Below are 18,888 nucleotides of genomic sequence, written 5' to 3' on the forward strand. Positions count from 1 at the left end.
AAGGGCTCAGGTCACTCCTAATTTGTTTCAATTCATGAGAGAACAAAGGTCACCTTCCCTGAATACACTGTGGAGGTGACTGGTGCACCCTGTGCACCTGCCAGTCAGGAGAGATGAAAAGGCTTTGGTCACAAATCTAGCAGTGAGCTAAATCTAGAAAGAGCCCTGGACAGTTTAGAAAGTGCAACCTATTTACACAAGCTTCCTACTACCTTATGGAAACTTATATGGATTATCCTACTGTGCACGTTCAGCTGTCTGAGACTCAGGGCAGACAGATGGCTCCTCAGAGTTCCCTGCAGTGTTCTTATAGTGAATAGGAAATTACACCTTCCCTGCAACCTAAGGCCTTTCCCTAGTGTGAACTCTTTGATGTTGAGAGAGGGTAGATTTCCGTGTAAAAAACTTCCCACATTCACTGCACTCATAAGGCCTTTCTCCAGTATGACCTCTCCGGTGTTGACTGAATTGGGAACTATCCCTGAAGGATTTCCCACACTCACTGCACTCATAAGGCCTTTCTCCAGTGTGAACTCTCTGATGATAGCGTAGTTTGGAGCTAGAGATAAAAGATTTCCCACATTCACCACACCCGTAAGGCCTATCTCCTGCATGAACTCTCTGATGATAACGAAGGGTGGAACTGGAGGTAAATGACTTCCCACATTCACTGCACTCATAAGGCCTTTTACCTGCATGAACTCTCTGATGGTAAGAGAGGGTAGCACTACTGGTAAAAGATTTTCCACATTCACTGCACACATAAGGTCTTTCTCCTGTATGAACCCTCTGGTGTCGAATGAGTATTGAGCTATTGGTAAAAGATTTCCCACATTCACTGCACTGATAAGGCTTTTCTCCCCTATGAACTCTATGATGATAACCAAGGCCAGATATAGATGTGAAAGATTTCCCACAAGCACTACATTCATAAGACCGTTCACTATTATGAATTCTCTGGTGTATTGACAGGGAAGATTTTTGGCTAAATGTCTTCCCACATTCACTGCATTCATAAGGCCTTTCTCCCGTGTGAGTTCTCCGGTGTTTATTGAATTGTGATCTATCCTTAAAGGATTTCCCACATTCAGTGCACTCATAAGGCCTTTCTCCACTGTGAACTCTGTGATGATAACGAAGGCTGGCACTAAAGGTAAAAGATTTCCCACACTCAGTGCACTTGTAAGGCCTTTCTCCTGTGTGAACTCTCTGATGATAACGGAGAGTGGAACTGGAGGTAAAAGATTTCCCACATTCATTGCACTCATAAGGTCTTTTACCTTCATGAACTCTTTGATGGTAACAGAGTGTGGAGCTACAGGTAAAAGACTTCCCACACTCACTGCACACATACGGTTTTTCTCCTGTGTGAACTCTCTGGTGTTGAATGAGTGTCCATCTATTGTTAAAAGATTTCCCACATTCACTACATTTGTAAGGCCTTTCTCCTGTGTGAACTCTCTGATGTAAAATGAGGTTATTTCTTCGGATAAAGGATTTCCCACATTCACTACACTCATAAGGCCTTTCTCCAGAATGAACTCTATGGTGGTAATGGAGGTCAGACCTAGAAATAAAGGATTTCCCACATTCATTGCACTCATAAGGCCTTTCTCCAGTGTGAACTCTCTGGTGATAACGGAGGGCAGAGCTAGTGGTAAAAGACCTCCCACATTCACTGCACTCATAAGGTCTTTCTCCAAGGTGACCTCGATGATGATACTGGAGAGTGGAGCTACAGGTAAAAGATTTTCCACATTTACTGCACACGTAAGGCTTTTCTCCTGTGTGAATTCTCCGGTGTCGAATGAGCGTCCACCTATTGTTAAACGATTTCCTACATTCACTACACTCATAAGGTCTTTCTCCAGTGTGAACTCTGTGGTGGTAACGCAGGCTAGAGCTAAAGGTAAAAGATTTCCCACATTCACTACACTCATATGGTCTTTCACCTGAGTGAACTCTTAGGTGTATAATGAGGTTATTTCTTCGGGTAAAGGACTTGCCACACTCACTGCACTCATAAGGCCTTTCTCCAGTGTGAACTCTGTGATGATAACGGAGAGCAGTACGAGTGATAAAAGATTTCCCACATTCACTGCACTCGTAAGGCCTTTCTCCAGAATGAACTCTCTGATGATAACGGAGATCAGACCTAGAGATAAAAGATTTCCCACATTCACTGCATTCATAAGGCCTTTCTCCTGTGTGAGATCTCTGATGATAACTGAGGGCAGAGACAGAAGTAAAAGATTTTGCACAGTCACTACACTTAAAAGGCCTTTCTCCAGTTTGAACTCCACAAGGTATCAACACGGAGCCACGGTTAAAAGATTCTGCACATTCACTGCATACATAACTGTTTTCTCCATTGTGCCATCTCTGGTGTTGAATGAGGACAGATCTGTGGCTTAAGGACTTCCCACATTTGCTGCACTTGTATTGCCTGGACCCAGTGTGAGTCTTTCCATGTTGACTGAGGGAAGAGCTCTGCCTAAGGGATTTTCCGCATTCACCAAACTCATGATGTCTTTTTCCAGTATGGTATCTCTGGTGTATGGCAAATGAAGATTTGTACCTGAATGTTTTCCCACATTCACTGCACACAAAACAGTGGTCCTGAACAAGCGCGTGTTTGGGACTGAAGGCATTCTTGCATTCTCCCCAGGTGTGATGACTTTTTCGGCTTTGTAATGTTGCCCTGCACTGGGTGATTTCCTTTGGCTTCTCCCCAGTACAAGTGGCCTCTTGCCCCAGATGCCCCGAGCCAGACAGCAAGTCCTTCTCAACCTCTCCACAGGTAAAGGGCTTTCCCGAACCACCGGATCCCCAGCTCTTGACAGCAGAGGCCCTGTCCACACGGCTTCTGAATGGTTTTGCTCCCGCAGGCTGCTCCTGCTGCTGCTGCTGCTCCAACCTCACACTGAAAGAAAATCGTTTCCCGCAGGCCCCACACCTCAACAGTTTCTGGCTGTTTTCTTTCCCCTGGAGCTCAGCCAAGTGGAAAATGTCTCTCAAGACGGGACCGCACATCTCACAGGGGTGGGTCTTCCGGGAAGAAAAAGCAGCCCTGGGCGTCCAGGTCTGTGAAACGCCTACAGAAGCGCTCTGTGCAAAGGGGGCCTCCTCATTCTCTGCTCCACAGCAGCAACCTGAAGGCAGAGAAATGCTGGTGAAATACGTGCTGGCTGTAGTGAGGGGGTGAGCCCATCACACACAGGCATCCATCTTATCTAGGCAGGAGTGTATGCCATGCTTTTCCAGACACAGCAGTTGACATTCAGTTGTAGGAGCAGTCACTGTCCATTATTTGGCCCCTAAGGTCACAGAATGGTGGAGACCTCACCAGGAGAAGGATACAAAGACAGGGTATGAGACAAGAAAGAGAGGCAAGGACTACAACTCATTTATCTGCCAAGTCTTTGGTGGGACCTTTGCTACTGTTGATGTGAGGCTGGGTAAAAGCATGCCTCCAAGCACATTACAATCCAACTGCAACAGATTACCTGCTGTTCAACATCAATTTAGGGTACGTGAACATCTCACGGCCAATGCTGGAATACATGAACATGAGAGAAATGGGAGAGATGTGGAGTCCAGAGAGGTAGAGATTACCCCTGTGCTGGAAGTCACAGTAGAAATAATGAGAGAAGAACAGACAAATTAGCAAAATGTCAAAATGGAGAAGAAAAGGTAGAAATGAAGCGTGGTCACTGGAAATAGCATGAAAATATGGGTGAATAAAGACAGGTTCACCATGAGGGACCTGGTGTGATGTGGACACACTCTCCAGCCACTGACCAGGACCACGCCGTTCTGAGTCCACTCTGCCTGCCCATCCTGTGATACACAAAGGATTCTTTCCTGTAAGCCTTGAGAAGCTACATGGGACATGGACAATACAAGTCCTAAGGGAGAAAGAGGACAAACGAATAGCCAGCACTGTCCCGGGCTATTCAGCACAAAAGACGGCAAGGTGAGTGATATCAGTATAATAGCAGAGGAAACCAGCCTTTGCCCTTGGCAGGCTTAAATCAGGGTGCTACAGCAACAAAGGGGTGCCTGGGTGGCTCAGTTGGTTAAGATCTGCCTTTGGGGGACGCCTGGGTGGCTCAGTTGGTTAAGCAGCTGCCTTCGGCTCAGGTCATGATCCCGGCGTCCTGGGATCGAGTCCCACATCGGGCTCCTTGCTCCGCAGGGAGCCTGCTTTTCCCTCTGACTCTGCCTGCCTGTGCTCGCTTGCGCTCGCTCGCTCTCTGACAAATAAATAAATAAAATCTTTAAAAAAAAAAAAAAAAAGATCTGCCTTTGGCTCAGGTCATGATCCCAAGGTTCTGGGACTGAGCCCCACATCGGGCTCCCTGCTCAGTGCAGAACCTGTTTCTCACTCTCCTTCTGTCACTCCCCTGCTTGTGTGTATGCTCTCTGTCTCTCAAATAAATAGATAAAATCATTAGGGAAAAAAAAGATACTACAGTGACATGATGGAGAACACAGAAAGAACAATGACACAGAAAGGATCACTGGGGTCACTGGCTTAGTGAAGACAGCTGGCTGTAGGCAGATAAAAAGAGTGGGGCTGTGTCAGCCAAAGGGCTGATGCCACTGCATTCCCCTACTCTGCAGGGGACCTCAGCAACCTCTGCTGCAGAGAATGCCAACAAGTCCTGCTACAGCAGCAGAACATCACAGATTACTCATCAGAGGGTCCAAGTGTTTGCAGGCATGGACCCCACCGGCCTGCTCTGCAAAAGACCCCAGCAGCTTTTGCACTAAGGTAATCAATAGCTATCACCATGGGGGACTTACCACAGAATAATATACTGAGTTGTCCCCTCCACCAAAATGGAGCTGTTGCTCCATTCCATGACCAGAGCTGCCACTCACACCAACCCCACCAATACCCTGGACCCCAGCCCGCAACTGCTCTGTGGTTGCCTATATTCCATAACCTGACTCCATGGCTGTCACCTGAGTGCCCAGGTCTCAGGCATGAGAGCCATGGCCCTTGTGGGCTAGTCTGATTCTCTGATCCCAGAGACACCAAAGGAACCCATGCTCCAATCACAGGCACCATCAATGCTCAGAGTACAACTGCATCTCACACAGCAAGTCAACGCTGTTGCACGCTATTCCAAAATGGACCCTAGAACCGCTATTGTTTCATGTCTATTCACATTCTTGGAACCCAGACATGTACACACTCCACAGGTGCCTGCACATAAGACACCACTGCTACCACCACCACACACACACACTCAAGAGTGGGACTTGACATCAAGGGAACCCCCACAGCCAAAACAATCCTTGGGAGAAAGAGATCAGAAGGTTCCAGTAGCATTCTCTACTACTGTGGACACACAAAGCCTCGGCTACTGAGGACTCCTATATTGTTTGATGACACTGATCTCAGAGAGCTGCACAGACACTAAGCCTCCTGACCAGGCTGTAGTTGGAACTGCCACACCCCACCAAGCTGGTGCACTCACAACCACACATGGGTAAAGATCTTCCCCACCAAAACCTTTCTGTCAAGTCTGGAAAAAGGGATTATTCCATGAAATGTACAGACATCAATGCAAGGCTACAAAAAACAAAAAAATAAAGGAAACAGGACATCCCAAAGGAACACAGTAACTGATCAGTTACCCCCAAAAAATGGAGATCTAAGAACTGTCAAAGACTTCAAAATAATTGTTTTAAAGGAGCACAATGAGCTGCAAGAAAAAGCAGGCAATTCAATGAAATAAGGAAAACAATTATAAACAATATGAGATTTTTCAACAGATAGATAAGAAAATATAAAAAAGGACCAAATAAATCATGGTATACTATACTGTACACCTGAAGTAATCAGAACACTGTATGTTAATTATACTGGACAAAAGTTATGCTAAAGAATATGATGAATGAAAAGAAAAATGCAGGGGCACCTGGGTGGCTCAGCCAGTTAAGTGTTTTGACTCTTGATCTTGGCTACAGTCATATCTCAGCGTTTTAAGACTGAGGCCCGTGTCAGGCTCTGCACTTAGCATGGAGTCTGCCTGAGATCCTCTCCCTCCCCCAACTTGAATGAATGAATGAAAGGAAGAAAGGAAGGGAAAGGGAAAGGAAAGGAAGATGAAAAATGCAATAGAGAGCATCAGCAGCCAGCTTGATCAATCAAAATCTGAGTCGGAAACTGAAAATAGGTCTTTTTTTTTTTTTTAAGATTTTATTTATTTATTTGACAGAGATCACAAGTAGGCAGAGAGGCAGGAGGGGCGGGGGGTGGGGGAGAGGCAGCAGTGGGTGGGGGGGAGCAGGCTCCCTGCAGAGCAGAGAGCCCTATGCGGGGCTTAATCCCAGGACCCTGGGATCATGACCTGAGCTGAAGGCAGAGGCTTAACCCACTGAGGCATCCAGGCGCAACCCCCACCTTTTTTAATAGTGCTCTGCGCATTTAAAAAAAAAAAAAAAGATCTTATTTATTTGAGAGAGAGAAAGACAGGGAGAAAGCACAAGCAGGGGGAGGGGCAGAGGGAAAAGGAGAAGCAGGCTCTCCACCACTGAGCAGGGAGCCTGATGGGAGGTTCCATCCCAGGAGCCGGGGATTGTTACCTGAACAGACAATTAACTGACTGAGCCACCTAAGTGCCCCTGAAGATATGTCTTTTGAAATCACTCAGTCAAATTAGAAAAAAGATAACTAAAAAGAGTGAATAAAGAAAGTCTATGTGGATTACAGGACATCATGAAAACAGAATACTATCTGCATTATGAGGGCCCTGAAGAAGACAGGCAGGGACAGAAGTCTTATTTAAACAATAACGGACTGGGGTGCCTGAGTGGCTCAGTTGGTTAAGCGACTGCCTTTGGCTCAGGTCATAATCCTGGAGTCCGGGGATCAAGTCCAGCATCAGGCTCCCTGCTCAGCAGGGAGTCTGCTGATCCCTCTGACCGTCTCCCCTCTCATACCCTCTCTCTCACTCTCTCTCTCAAGTAAATTAAAAAAAAAAAATTAAACAATAATGGATTAAAAAATAATGGATGAAAACTTCCCAGATCTGGGGAAAGACATGGACATCTGGGTACATGATGCTTGTTAAGTCCCCCAAAAGATTCCAACCAAAGAGGACTTCACCAAAACAAATTACAGTTGACTCTTTTGAACAACAAGGGTTTGAAATGTGCAGATTCATTCATAAACAGACTTTTTCCAATAAATACAGTAAAATACTATAAACACATTTACTCTTCCTTATGATTTTAACACTTTCTCTTCCCTGGCTTACTTTAATGTAAGAATATAGCATATCTCCTCTCTCTCCGCCTGCCTCTCTGCCTATTTGTGATCTCTGTCTGTCAAATAAATAAATAAAAATCTTTTTAAAAATATATAGCATAAATATAACATATAAAACATGGGTTAACTGACTTTATGTTATTAGCAAAGCTTTGGTGGAGAATAGGATATTAGTAGCTAAGTTTTGGGGATAGTCAAAAGCTATATACGGTTTTTTGGCTGCATGGCACCCCTAACGCTCTTGTTGTTCAAAGGTCAACTATATGATAAAAGTCAAAATGTAATGACAAAGAGAATTTGAAAGCTGTGAGAAAAACTCACACAGGGGAACTCCCCTCCCCCTCATAAGGATATGAGCAGTCTTCTCCACTGTAACACTGCCTACTAAGAGAAAGTGTGATGATGTGTTCTAAACGCTGCAAGAAAGAAACTGCAAACCAAAATTACTTTACCAGCAAAGCTGTCTTTCAGAAATGAAGGAGAAAAATTTTCCCAAACAGAAGCTGAGGGAGTTCATCACCACTTGGCCTACCCTACAGAAGATGCTAAACGCAATTCTTCAAACTAAAATGAAAGTATGCTAATTAGTAACACGGAAATATAGAACATACTGATAAATGCAATTACACAGTCATATTCAAAATATAGGAGTTTGTCCTTATTCATTTCACTTTCCATGGTTTCAACTATGGAAAGTCAACTATGGTCCAAAAACAAAGGATCCTACTTCATTGTAACATATTGTCAGAAGGTCAGTAGTGGTCTAATGCTAAGTCACAAAGCCATGTCACTCACCTCACTTCATCTCAGAAAGACTGAGTATGGTATAATAAGATATTTTGAGAGAAACAGAACACATTTACATAACTTTTATTATATTATTGATATTATTATATTTTATTATTATTTATTATTATTTATCTCTTACTGTACCTAATTAATAAATTAAACTTTATCATAGGGGTGTGTGTGTGTGTGTGTGTGTATGAGAAAACATAGCATGTATAGGTTTCGGTACTATCTGAAATTTCAGACATCCCCTAGGATTCTTGGAACATATTCCCCCATGGATAACAGGGCACTACTGTACTGTAATACTTCAACAGTGTGTTAATCACTCAACATCAGTATGGAGGATGAAAGATGAGGGTATTAAAAATAACTATCTACAATAATCTGTGAATGGTTACAAAATAAAAAAGATGTGGGGTGCCTGGGTGGTAGAGTCGATTAACCATCTGTCTTTGGTCTCAGAGTCCTGAGGTTGAAACCCCCCCCCAACCTTCCCTTAGACTCAACTGCTCAGCAGGGAGTCTGCTTTTCCCTCTGCCCCTCCCCGCTGTTTTTGCTCTCTCAAAAAAAATAAATAAAATCTTAAAAAAAAAAAAAGATGTAAATGGTGACATTTAGAAACATAAAATGTAAAGGAGGTGAGTAAAAGAGATTTGTATGCAATAGAAGTTATCAGCTTCAAATAGAATGTTTTAAGATGCTTTAAATAAGCCTCATGGTAAGCACAAAGCAAAAACCACAGTAAAAACAAAAGATAAACAAATGAATGCATAAAACCACGGGAAATCCTCAGATCACAAGGGAAGACTGCAAGAGAGAAAGAAAGGTGCTACAAAATACTCAGACAATAATTAACAAGAGGGCAGAAGAGATCCAATGGCTGAATTCAAAACAAAACAAAAGGCTGAAAGTGAAGGAACTGAAAAAGATACTCCAGACAAATGGAAAACAAACAGAATATGGATAGCTATACTTATAGGTGATACAACAGACTTTAAGTTAACAACCATCATAAGAGACAAAAAAGGTCATTATATAATGATAAATGAATTAATTCACCAAGAAGATGTAAAAATTGTAGGTATGTATGCATCACACATCAGAGCATCTAAGTATTAAGCAAACTCAACTAGATCTGAAGGCAGAAAAGACAGCAACAGAATATTACTATCAATATCCCCCTTTCAACAATGGGTAGATATCCAGACAGAAGATATTAACCAAGGATATATCTGAATTGAACATTCTGGTCCAAATGGATCAAACAGACATATATAGAACGTTCTATCCTACTATAGCAGCATATACATTCTCAAGAGCACACAGAATATTCTCTGGGGTAAATCATATGTTATGTGAAACAAAACTTAACAAATTTCAGAAGACTGAAATTCTATCAAGTACCTTTTCCTAACACAATGAATAAAACCAAAAATCGGTAACATAGGAGGGGGTACCTGACAAGCTTAGTCAGTGGAGCCTGTGACTCTTGGTCTCAGGGCTGTGAGTTCGACCCCCTCACTGGGTATGGAGACTACTTAGAATATAAGATTTCCTTTTTTTAAAAAACGATTTTATTTATTCATTTGACAGAATCATAAGTAAGCAGAGAGGCAGGCAGAGGGGAGTGGGGAAGCCACGCAGAGAGCCCGATGCCGGGCTCGATCCCTGGAACCTGGGATCATGACCTGAGCCAAAGGCAGAGGCTTTAACCCACTGCCAGACGCCCCAAGATTTCTTTTTTTTTTAAAATAAAATCTTGAAAAAAAAAAATCATGAGGAAGCTTAATAATTCAAATATGTGGACATTAAGCAGCACATGCCTATCCAATCAACTGGCCAAAGGAAAAATCAAAAGCAAAATAAAAAAATATGTTGAGAAAAACAAAAGTGGAACAAAACATATGGAATGTGAAAAAGCAGTTCTAAGAGAAAAGTTCAGAGAAGTAACTATGAGCACTAAAAAGATAAATAAAGAACTCCAATAAACAGCCTAACTTCACACCTTAAGGAACTAGAAAAAGAACAAAGAAAGACCAAAGTCAGTGAAACAGAGGAAAACACAAAAATCAGAACAGAAATAAAACAGAAACTAGAAAAATAAAAAGAGCTGTTTTTCTGAAAAGATAAAACTGAAAAACCTTTAGCTAGACTAGCTTAAAGGCAAGACTCAAATAAATTAATTCAGAAATAAAAGAGGAGAAATTACTAGTGATAGCAAACACATAAGAGTCATAAAAGAATACTATGAACTATTACACACTAACAAATTAGATAAGCTAGAATAAATTCCCTGAAACACAACCAACCAATGCTGAGTACTTTAAGATATATACATATCTTATATATGTACACGATGGTACTGGAGTAAAAACAGATATATATATATATCTTAAAGTACTCATATATATATATATATATATATATATATATATATATTTATTTATTTATTTATTTGACAGAGCAGGAGAGCACAGGCACGGGGGAGCAGCAGAGGGAGAGGGAGAAGCAGGCCCCCTGCTGAGCAGGGACCCCGATGCAGAGCTCCATCCCAGGACCCTGGGATCACAACCTGAGCCAAAGGCGGACGCTTAACAGACTGAGCCACCTGGGCGACCCCAAACACTGAATTGTAATAGAAAATCCAAATACACAAAGAAATAGAATCAGTAATCAAAATCTCCCAACAAAGAAAAGGTCATGACCAGATAGACTCAGTGATTATTTCTATCCACATTTTAAGGATTAAACTCTCAAGCTCTTCCAAAAATCTGAAAGGGAAGAAACATTTTCAAACTCATTTTACAAGGCTAATATTAGGACAGCAAAGCCACAGAAGGGCATTATAAGGAAACACAATTACAGGTCAACATCCCTAATGAACATAGATGTAAAAAAGCTCAACAAAGGGGCGCCTGGGTGGCTCAGTGGGTTAAGCCGCTGCCTTCGGCTCAGGTCATGGTCTCAAGCCCCACGTCAGGCTCTCTGCTCAGCAGGGAGCCTGCTTCCTCCTCTCTCTCTGCCTGCTTGTGATCTCTCTGTGTCAAATAAATAAATAAATAAATAACCTTTTAAAAAAAAAAAAAAGCTCAACAAAGTACCAGCAAACCAAGGTGCCTGGGTGGCTTACCAATGAAAGAAATTGAAGACACAAATAAATGGAAAGCTATCCCATATTTATGGGCTGAAAGAATTATTATTAAAATGCTTCTACTACGTAAAGCAACCTAAAACTCAATGCAGTATCTACCAAAATTCCAGTGGTATTTTTACCAGAAACAAAAAAAAAATCCTAAAATTTGCACCACAAATGACCTCAAATAGCCAATGAAATCTTTTCTTTTCTTTTTTTTTTTTTAAAGATTTTATTTATTTGACAGGCAGAGATCACAAGTAGGCAGAGAGGCAGGCAGAGAGAGAGGAGGAAGCAGGCTCCTTGCTGAGCAGAGAGCCCGATGCGGGGCTTGATCCCAGGACCCTGGGATCATGACCTGAGCCCAAGGCAGAGGCTTTAACCCGCTGAGCCACCCAGGCGCCCCAGCCAATGAAATCTTGATCACGAATATCAAAATTAGAGGTTCCAGACTTTGTGATTTCAAACTGTACTACAAAACACGATGGTACTGGAGTAAAAACAGACATCCATACTCATGAAATGAGACAGAAAGCCCAGAAGTTAACAAACCCACACATATATATATTCAACTATTCTTGGACAAGGGTGCCAAGAACACACATGGAAAAAGGACAGTCTTTTCAATAAGTGGTGCTGGGACGGGCACCTGGGTGGCTCGGGTCATGGTCCCAGGGTCCTGGGATAGAGCCCTGCATCGGGCTCTCTGCTCAGTGCAGAGCCTGCTTCCCCCCCTCTCTCTGCCTGCCTCTCTACCTACTTGTGATCTCTGTCAAATAAATAAATAAAATCTTTAAAAAATTTTTTTAAATAAAAAACAAGTGGTGCTGGGAAAACTGGACATGTACATGCCAAACAAAACAAAGAAACTGGGACCCTACCTTACACCACTCACAAAAATTACCTCAAATGTATTAAAGACTTCAGTGTACACACAATAATGTGAAACTTCTTGGAGGAAAAAAACAGAGAAAGAACTCCTTGACACTGGTCTTAATACTGAGTTTTCAGATAGGAAACAAAAAGCACATTCAACAGAGACAAAAATAAAGTCAAATTACATCAAAAACATAAAGTCGGGGCGCCTGGGTGGCTCAGTGGGTTAAGCCTCTGCCTTTGGCCCAGGTCATGATCTCAGGGTCCTGGGATCGAGCCCTGCACTGGGCTCTCTGCTTGGTGGGGAGCCTGCTTCCCCCTCTCTCCCTGCCTGCCTCTTGGCCTCCTTGTGCTCTCTCTCTCTCTGTCAAATAAATAAAATCTTAAAAAAAAAAAAAACAACAACCATAAAGTCAAATCAAGCTGCATCAAACTAAAAATCTTCTGCATAGCAAAGGAAACAATCAACAATATATAAAGGGGGAAAATATTTGCAAGCACTTTACCACATAATGGTTAACATTTATTTTTTTTTATTTTTTTTTTTAAAGATTTTATTTATTTATTTGAGAGAAAGAGATCACAAGTAGGCACAGAGGGCAGGCAGAGAGAGAGGAAGGGAAGCAGGCTCCCTGCTGAGCAGAGAGCCCGATGCGGGGCTCGATCCCAGGACCCTGAGATCATGACCTGAGCCGAAGGCAGCGGCTTAACCCACCGAGCCACCCATGGTTAACATTTAAAATATATAAAGTACTCACATAATTCAGTAACACAAAAACAATCAGATTAATATATACACAAAGAGCCTGAATAGACATTAAAGAAAATCTACAAATAGCTAAAAAGTATATGGAAAGATGCTCTTCCCCGCTCATCAGGAAACTGCAAACTGAAACCACACTGATGTATCATCTAAGAACACTTGGTAAGACTGTTCCCTTCAAAAAGACCAGAAGGGCACCTGGGTGGCTCAGTGGGTTAAAGCTCTGCCTTTGGCTCAGGTAATGATCCCAGGGTCCTGGGATGGAGCCCCTGCATCGGGCTCTGCTCAGTGGGGAGCCTGCTTCTGCCCTCTCTCTCTGCCTGTCTCTCTGCCTACTTGTGATCTCTGTCAGATAAATAAATTTTAAAAAATTAAAGAGCAGAGACAAGTATTGGTGAGAGTGAAGGTACACTGTGGTTGGAATAATTAGGGGGAAAAAAAGGGAAAAAAAGCCAAAATCACAGAGAGTATAGGCATATTTATTTATTTTTTAGTTTTACAGCAATTTTGCTTTATGATGCTTCACAAATACTGTGTTTCTTACAAAGTGAAGGTGTGGCAAGGCTGCAACAAGCAAGTCTATCAGCAACATCTTATTTTTTTTTAAAGATTTTATTTATTTATTTGACAGAGAGAGATCACAAATAGGCAGAGAGGCAGGCAGAGGGAGAGGGGGAAGCAGGTTTCCTGCTTAGCGAAGAGCCCGTTGTGGGGCTCAATCCTAGGACATTGGGATCATGACCTGAGCTGAGCAAATGCTGTTGGAAAGATGGTGCCAGGGCGCCTAGGTTGCTCAGTGGGTTAAGCATTTGCTCACTTCATGTCTGTATCAAATTTGGTAATTCTTGCAATATTTCAAATATTTCCAGAAGAGACCTTTATTACTATTGTAATTGTTCTGGAGGCCACGAACCACACCAATAGAACATTTAACATTATCAAAAAATGGTAAATGGGGCGCCTGGGTGGCTCAGTGGGTTGAGCCTCTGCCTTTGGCTTGGGTCATTGTCTCAGGGTCCTGGGATCAAACCTGGCACCCGGCTCTCTGGTCGGCGGGGAGCCTGCTTCCCTTCCCCTCTCTCTCTGCCTGCCTCTCTGCCTGCTTGTGATCTCTGTCTGTCAAATAAATAAAATCTTTAAAATTATTTGTTTATTTGACAGAGAGCTAGAGACAGAGCACAAGTAAGCAGAGTGGCAGGGAGAGGGGGAGAGAGAGAAGCAGGCTCTCCGCTGAGCAGGGAGCCCGATGTGGGGCTCGATCCCAGGACCCTGGAATCATGACCCGGGCTGAAGGTAGCCGCTTAACCAACTGAGCCACCCGGGCGCCCCAAAATAAAATCTTTAAAAAAAAAAAAAAAAAAAGGTAAATGTTGTGTCTCTTCTCTCTTTTTTTTTCTTTTTTATTTATTTTTTTTTTTTTTTTTTTTTTTTTAAGATTTTATTTATTTATCAGAGAGAGAGAGGGGGAGAGAGCGAGCACAGGCAGACAGAATGGCAGGCAGAGGCAGAGGGAGAAGCAGGCTCCCCGCTGAGCAAGGAGCCCGATGTGGGACTCGATCCCAGGACACTGGGATCATGACCTGAGCCGAAGGCAGCTGCTCAACCAACTGAGCCACCCAGGCGTCCCATTTATTTATTTTTTTAAAAATATTTTATGTATTTATTTGACAGAGAGAAATCACAAGTAGATGGAGAGGCAGGCAGAGAGAGAGAGAGGGAAGCAGGCTCCCTGCTGAGCAGAGAGCCCGATGCGGGACTCGATCCCAGGACCCTGAGATCATGACCTGAGCCAAAGGCAGCGGCTTAACCCACTGAGCCACCCAGGCGCCCCTCTTTTTATTTTCTTTTTAAAGATTTTATTTATTTGGGGCACCTGGGTGGCTCAGTGGGTTAAAGCCTCTGCTTCCAGCTCAGGTCATGATCCCAGGGTCCTGGGATAGAGCACTGCATCAGGCTCTCTGCTCAGTGGGGAGCCTGCTTCCTCCTCTTTCTCTGCCTGCCTCTCTGCCTACTTGTGAGCTCTCTCTCTCTCTCTCTCTCTGTCAAATAAATAAATAAATAAGTCTTAAAAAAAAAAAAAGTTCCAGTGGTCTGCAAAGATCAAAGCAGCCCCAACACTCCCTTAAGCCAAAACCTAATCCAGAGCAGGGCCTGTCTCCACTTCTAGAAAGGCTGAGAGAGGTAAGGAGTCGGCAGATGACCAGCTGAAAGTCAGCAGAGGCTGGGTCCTGAGGCTGAGGAAAGCAGCCATCTCTACACCATCACAGCACAATGGACAAAGTGCTGACGCAGAAGCTGCAGCGAGTGATCCAGAAGATGGAGCTCAGAGCATACCACAGATTTCCAAGGCAGACAAAACAGCCTGTGATGGGAAGACGCCCTGCATCTAGCGCTTTCAGAGCTAGAGAGGTCGAGCCTGGCTTCAAAGGACAGGCCAACACTCTTGGCAGGGGCTAGCGTTCCTATATCATTCTGGACGTCCTAGGACCCTTACCAATTAGGCTGAATCTATTCTGCCTGGAGGACAGCACCCTGTTTATTGCGTGGTTTACTATTTTTTTTTTTTATTTGACATAGAGAGAGATCACAAGTAGGCAGAGAGGCAGGCAGAGAGAGAGAGAGGAGGAAGCAGGCTTCCTGCTGAGCAGAGAGCCCGATGCGGGGCTCGATCCCAGGACCCTGGGATCATGACCTGAGCCGAAGGCAGAGGCTTAACCCACTGAGCCACCCAGGCGCCCCTTTTTTTTTTTTTTTTTGCATGGTTTACTATTTTAAGCACACTGCTGAGATGGACTGCTCAGAAAAAAAGATTTCTTTCAAAATATTACTGCTCATTGACAAAGCACCTGGTCACTCGAGAACTCTGATGGCAATTTACAACATTAACGTTTTCATGCCTGCTAACACAACATCCATTCTGTAGCCCACGTAACCCGAGTAATTTTGAATTTTTTAAAGATTTGTTAAAGATTTATTTATTTGAGAGAAAGAGAGAGAGAGAATGCACATGCACACACAAGCAGTTGGAGTAGAGGGAGAGGAGCTCGATCCCACAACCCCAACATCATGACCTGAGCCTAAACCAAGAGTCAGACACTTAACCAACTGCACCATCCAGGCACCCCAATTTTGACTTTCAAGTCTTATTATTTAAGAAATACAATTTGTTGGGGTGCCTAGGTGGCTCAGTGGGTTAAAGCATCTGCCTGTGACTCAGGTCATGATCCCAGGGTCCTGGGATTGAGCCCCAAATCAGGCTCTCTGCTCGGTGGGGAGCCTGCTTTCCCCACTCTCTCTCTGCCTGCCTCTCTGCCTACTTGTGATCTCTGTCTGTCAAATAAACAAATAAGGGGCGCCTGGGTGGCTCAGTGGGTTAAAGCCTCTGCTTTCGGCTCAGATCACGATGCCAGGGTTCTGGGATCGAGCCCCACATTGGGCTCTCTGCTCAGCAGTGAGCCTGCTTCCCTTCCTCTCTCTCTGCCTGCCTCTCTGCCTACCTGTGATCTCTGTCAAATAGATAAATAAAATCTTTAAAATAAATAAATAAATAAAAACTTAAAAAAAGAAAGAAATACAATTTGTTGAGAACAAGCCTTGCATCAGGCTCCACACATAGGCTCTCCCTCTGCTCAGCCTCTCCTTCTGCTCTCCACACCCCCTACATGCACACGTGCTCTCCCTCTCTCTCAAATAAATAAATCTTTGTTTTTTTTTAAGATTTATTTATTTATTTGACAGAGAGAGATCACAAGCAGGCAGAGAGGCAGGCAGAGAGAGAGAGAAGAAAGCAGGCTCCTGGCTGAGCAGAGAGCCTGATGCGGGGCTCGATTCCAGGACTCTGGGATCATGACCTGAGCCAAAGGCAGCAGCTTAACCCACTGAGCCACCCAGGCGCCCCTCAAATAAATAAATCTTAACAACAATGAAAAAAGACAAAGAAAGAAACAAACAAACAATGTATAAGGCAAGGGGTATCATAGTGGTTTTTCTGATGGATCTGGTTAAAGTAAATCAAAACCTGGAAAGGATGCATCATTCCAGCTGCCATTCATGGGTGGCAGAGGTCAAAGTATCCACAGGAGTTTGGAAGTTGATGTCAACCCTCATGGATGACTTTGAAGGGTTCAAGACATCCCTAGAAAAATAACTGCAGATGTGATAGAAATAGCAAGAGAACTAGAATTGGAAGTGGAGCCTGCGGGCATCTGATGACTCGGCTGAACATCCAACTCTTGATTTCAGCTTAGATCATGGTCTCAGGGACCTGGGATTGAGCCCTGCACTGAGCAAGGAGTCTGCTTGTCCCTCTTCCTCCATTCCTCCTCCCACTTTTTTGCTCGCTCTCCCCAGATAAATAAAATCTTAAAAAAAAAAAAAAAAAGAAAAAGAAAAGGGCCACCTGGGTGGTTCAGTGGGCTAAGCCTGTACCTTTGGCTCAGGCCATGGTCTCAGGGTCCTGGGATAGAGCCCTGCATTGGGATCTCTGCTCAGCAGGAAGCCTGCTTCCCCCTCTCCCTCTGCCTGCCTCTCTGCCTACTTGTGATCTCTGTCAAATAAATAAATAATTTTTTTAAAAAAATGGAGCCTGATGATATGATTGAATTGCAACAAGTTCATGATAAGATTTTAATGGATATGGGGTGCCTGGGTGGCTCAGTGGGTTAAGCCGCTGCCTTCGGCTGAGGTCATGATCTCAGGGTCCTGGGATCGAGCCCCACATCGGGCTCTCTGCTCTGCGGGGAGCCTGCTTCCTCCTCTCTGCCTGCCTCTCTGCCTACTTGTGATCTCTGTCTGTCAAATAAATAAATAAAATCTTTAAAAAAAAAAGATTTTAATGGATATAAGACTGATGAATCACACACCTGTACCCCTAAAACAAATACATTATATGTAATTAATGGAATTTAAATTTTAAAAAAATTTTTTGAATGGATAAGAAGTCGCTTTGTATGGATGAGCAAGGAAAGTTTATTCAGATGGAATCTAAAATTTAAAAACATGTTTAAAAAACACTACTTATACTGGAGTTAAAATTTTTTAGAAATTCAAAAAGATGCAATCTACTACTCCTAGTGAAAATGCTATGAAGACTGCGGAAATGACAACAAAGAATTTAGACTATTACATAAACTTCACTGATAAAGGAGCAACAGGGTGTGAGAGGACTGACTACAATTCTGAAAGAAGTTCTACTGTGCGTAAAACGCCATAGAACAGCATCGACTGCTACAGAGAAATCACTCAGGAAAGGAAGAGTCAATCAACGCAGCAAGTTTCACTGTTGTCTTGCTTTAAGCAACTGCCACAGCTGCCCTAACCTTGCAGGCTGCCGTCCTGACCAGTCAGCAGCTATCGATATCGAGGTAAGACCCTTCAGGAGCAAAGAAGATACTTCCTGGAATTTCAGATGACGGTAGCATTTTTCAGCAGTAAAAATTTCTTTTTAAAAGGATTTTATTTATTTATTTGACAGAGAGAGACACAGTGAGAGAGGAAACACAAGCCGGGGGAGTGGGAGAGAGAGAAGCAGGCTTTCCGAGAAGCAGAGAGCCCAACACGGGGCTCAATCCCAGGAACCTGGGATTATGACCTGAGCTGAAGGCAGATGCTTAACGGTCTGAGCCAGGTGCTCCAGCAGTAAAATATTTTTAAATGTACATTTCTTTTTCTAGATGTAATGCTCTGGGACACACTTAGTAAACTATAGTACAAGCAGGAACACTGGGTGGTTCAGTCAGTTAAGAGTCCAACTCTTGGGGCGCCTGGGTGGCTCAGTTGTTAAGCATCTGCCTTCGGCTCAGGCCATGATCCCCAGGTCCTGGGATTGAGCTCGGCAATGGGCTCCCTGCTCAGCGGGGAGTCTGCTTCTCCCTCCCCCGCCCTGCCGCTCTTGCGCTCTCTCTGAAATAAATAAATATTTTAAAAATTTAAAAAATAAGATTGAAAAGTTATGAAGATGTAACCTATAGCATGATGGCTGCAGTTAATGTCCTGTATACATGAAATCTACTAAGAGTAAATTTAAGCATTTCTACAATA

At 43.3% G+C, this 18,888-nt stretch overlaps 1 protein-coding gene across 2 annotated transcripts in view; it reads right to left on the reverse strand.

The window, feature by feature from the left end:
• Positions 1-227: 227 nt before the first annotated feature.
• Positions 228-18,888, reverse strand: part of LOC116579346 (zinc finger protein 418-like) — a 46,038-nt gene continuing 27,377 nt past the window's right edge. For both annotated transcript variants that reach the window (XM_032324586.1, XM_032324587.1), the window contains one exon: positions 228-3,152. In XM_032324586.1, the coding sequence (XP_032180477.1) occupies positions 343-3,152 (2,810 nt within the window). In that variant the 3' untranslated portion in view covers positions 228-342. The remainder of the gene's footprint in view (positions 3,153-18,888) is intronic.

Source organism: Mustela erminea, chromosome 19 (genome assembly GCF_009829155.1).
Source record: "Mustela erminea isolate mMusErm1 chromosome 19, mMusErm1.Pri, whole genome shotgun sequence".
NCBI lineage: Eukaryota > Metazoa > Chordata > Mammalia > Carnivora > Mustelidae > Mustela > Mustela erminea.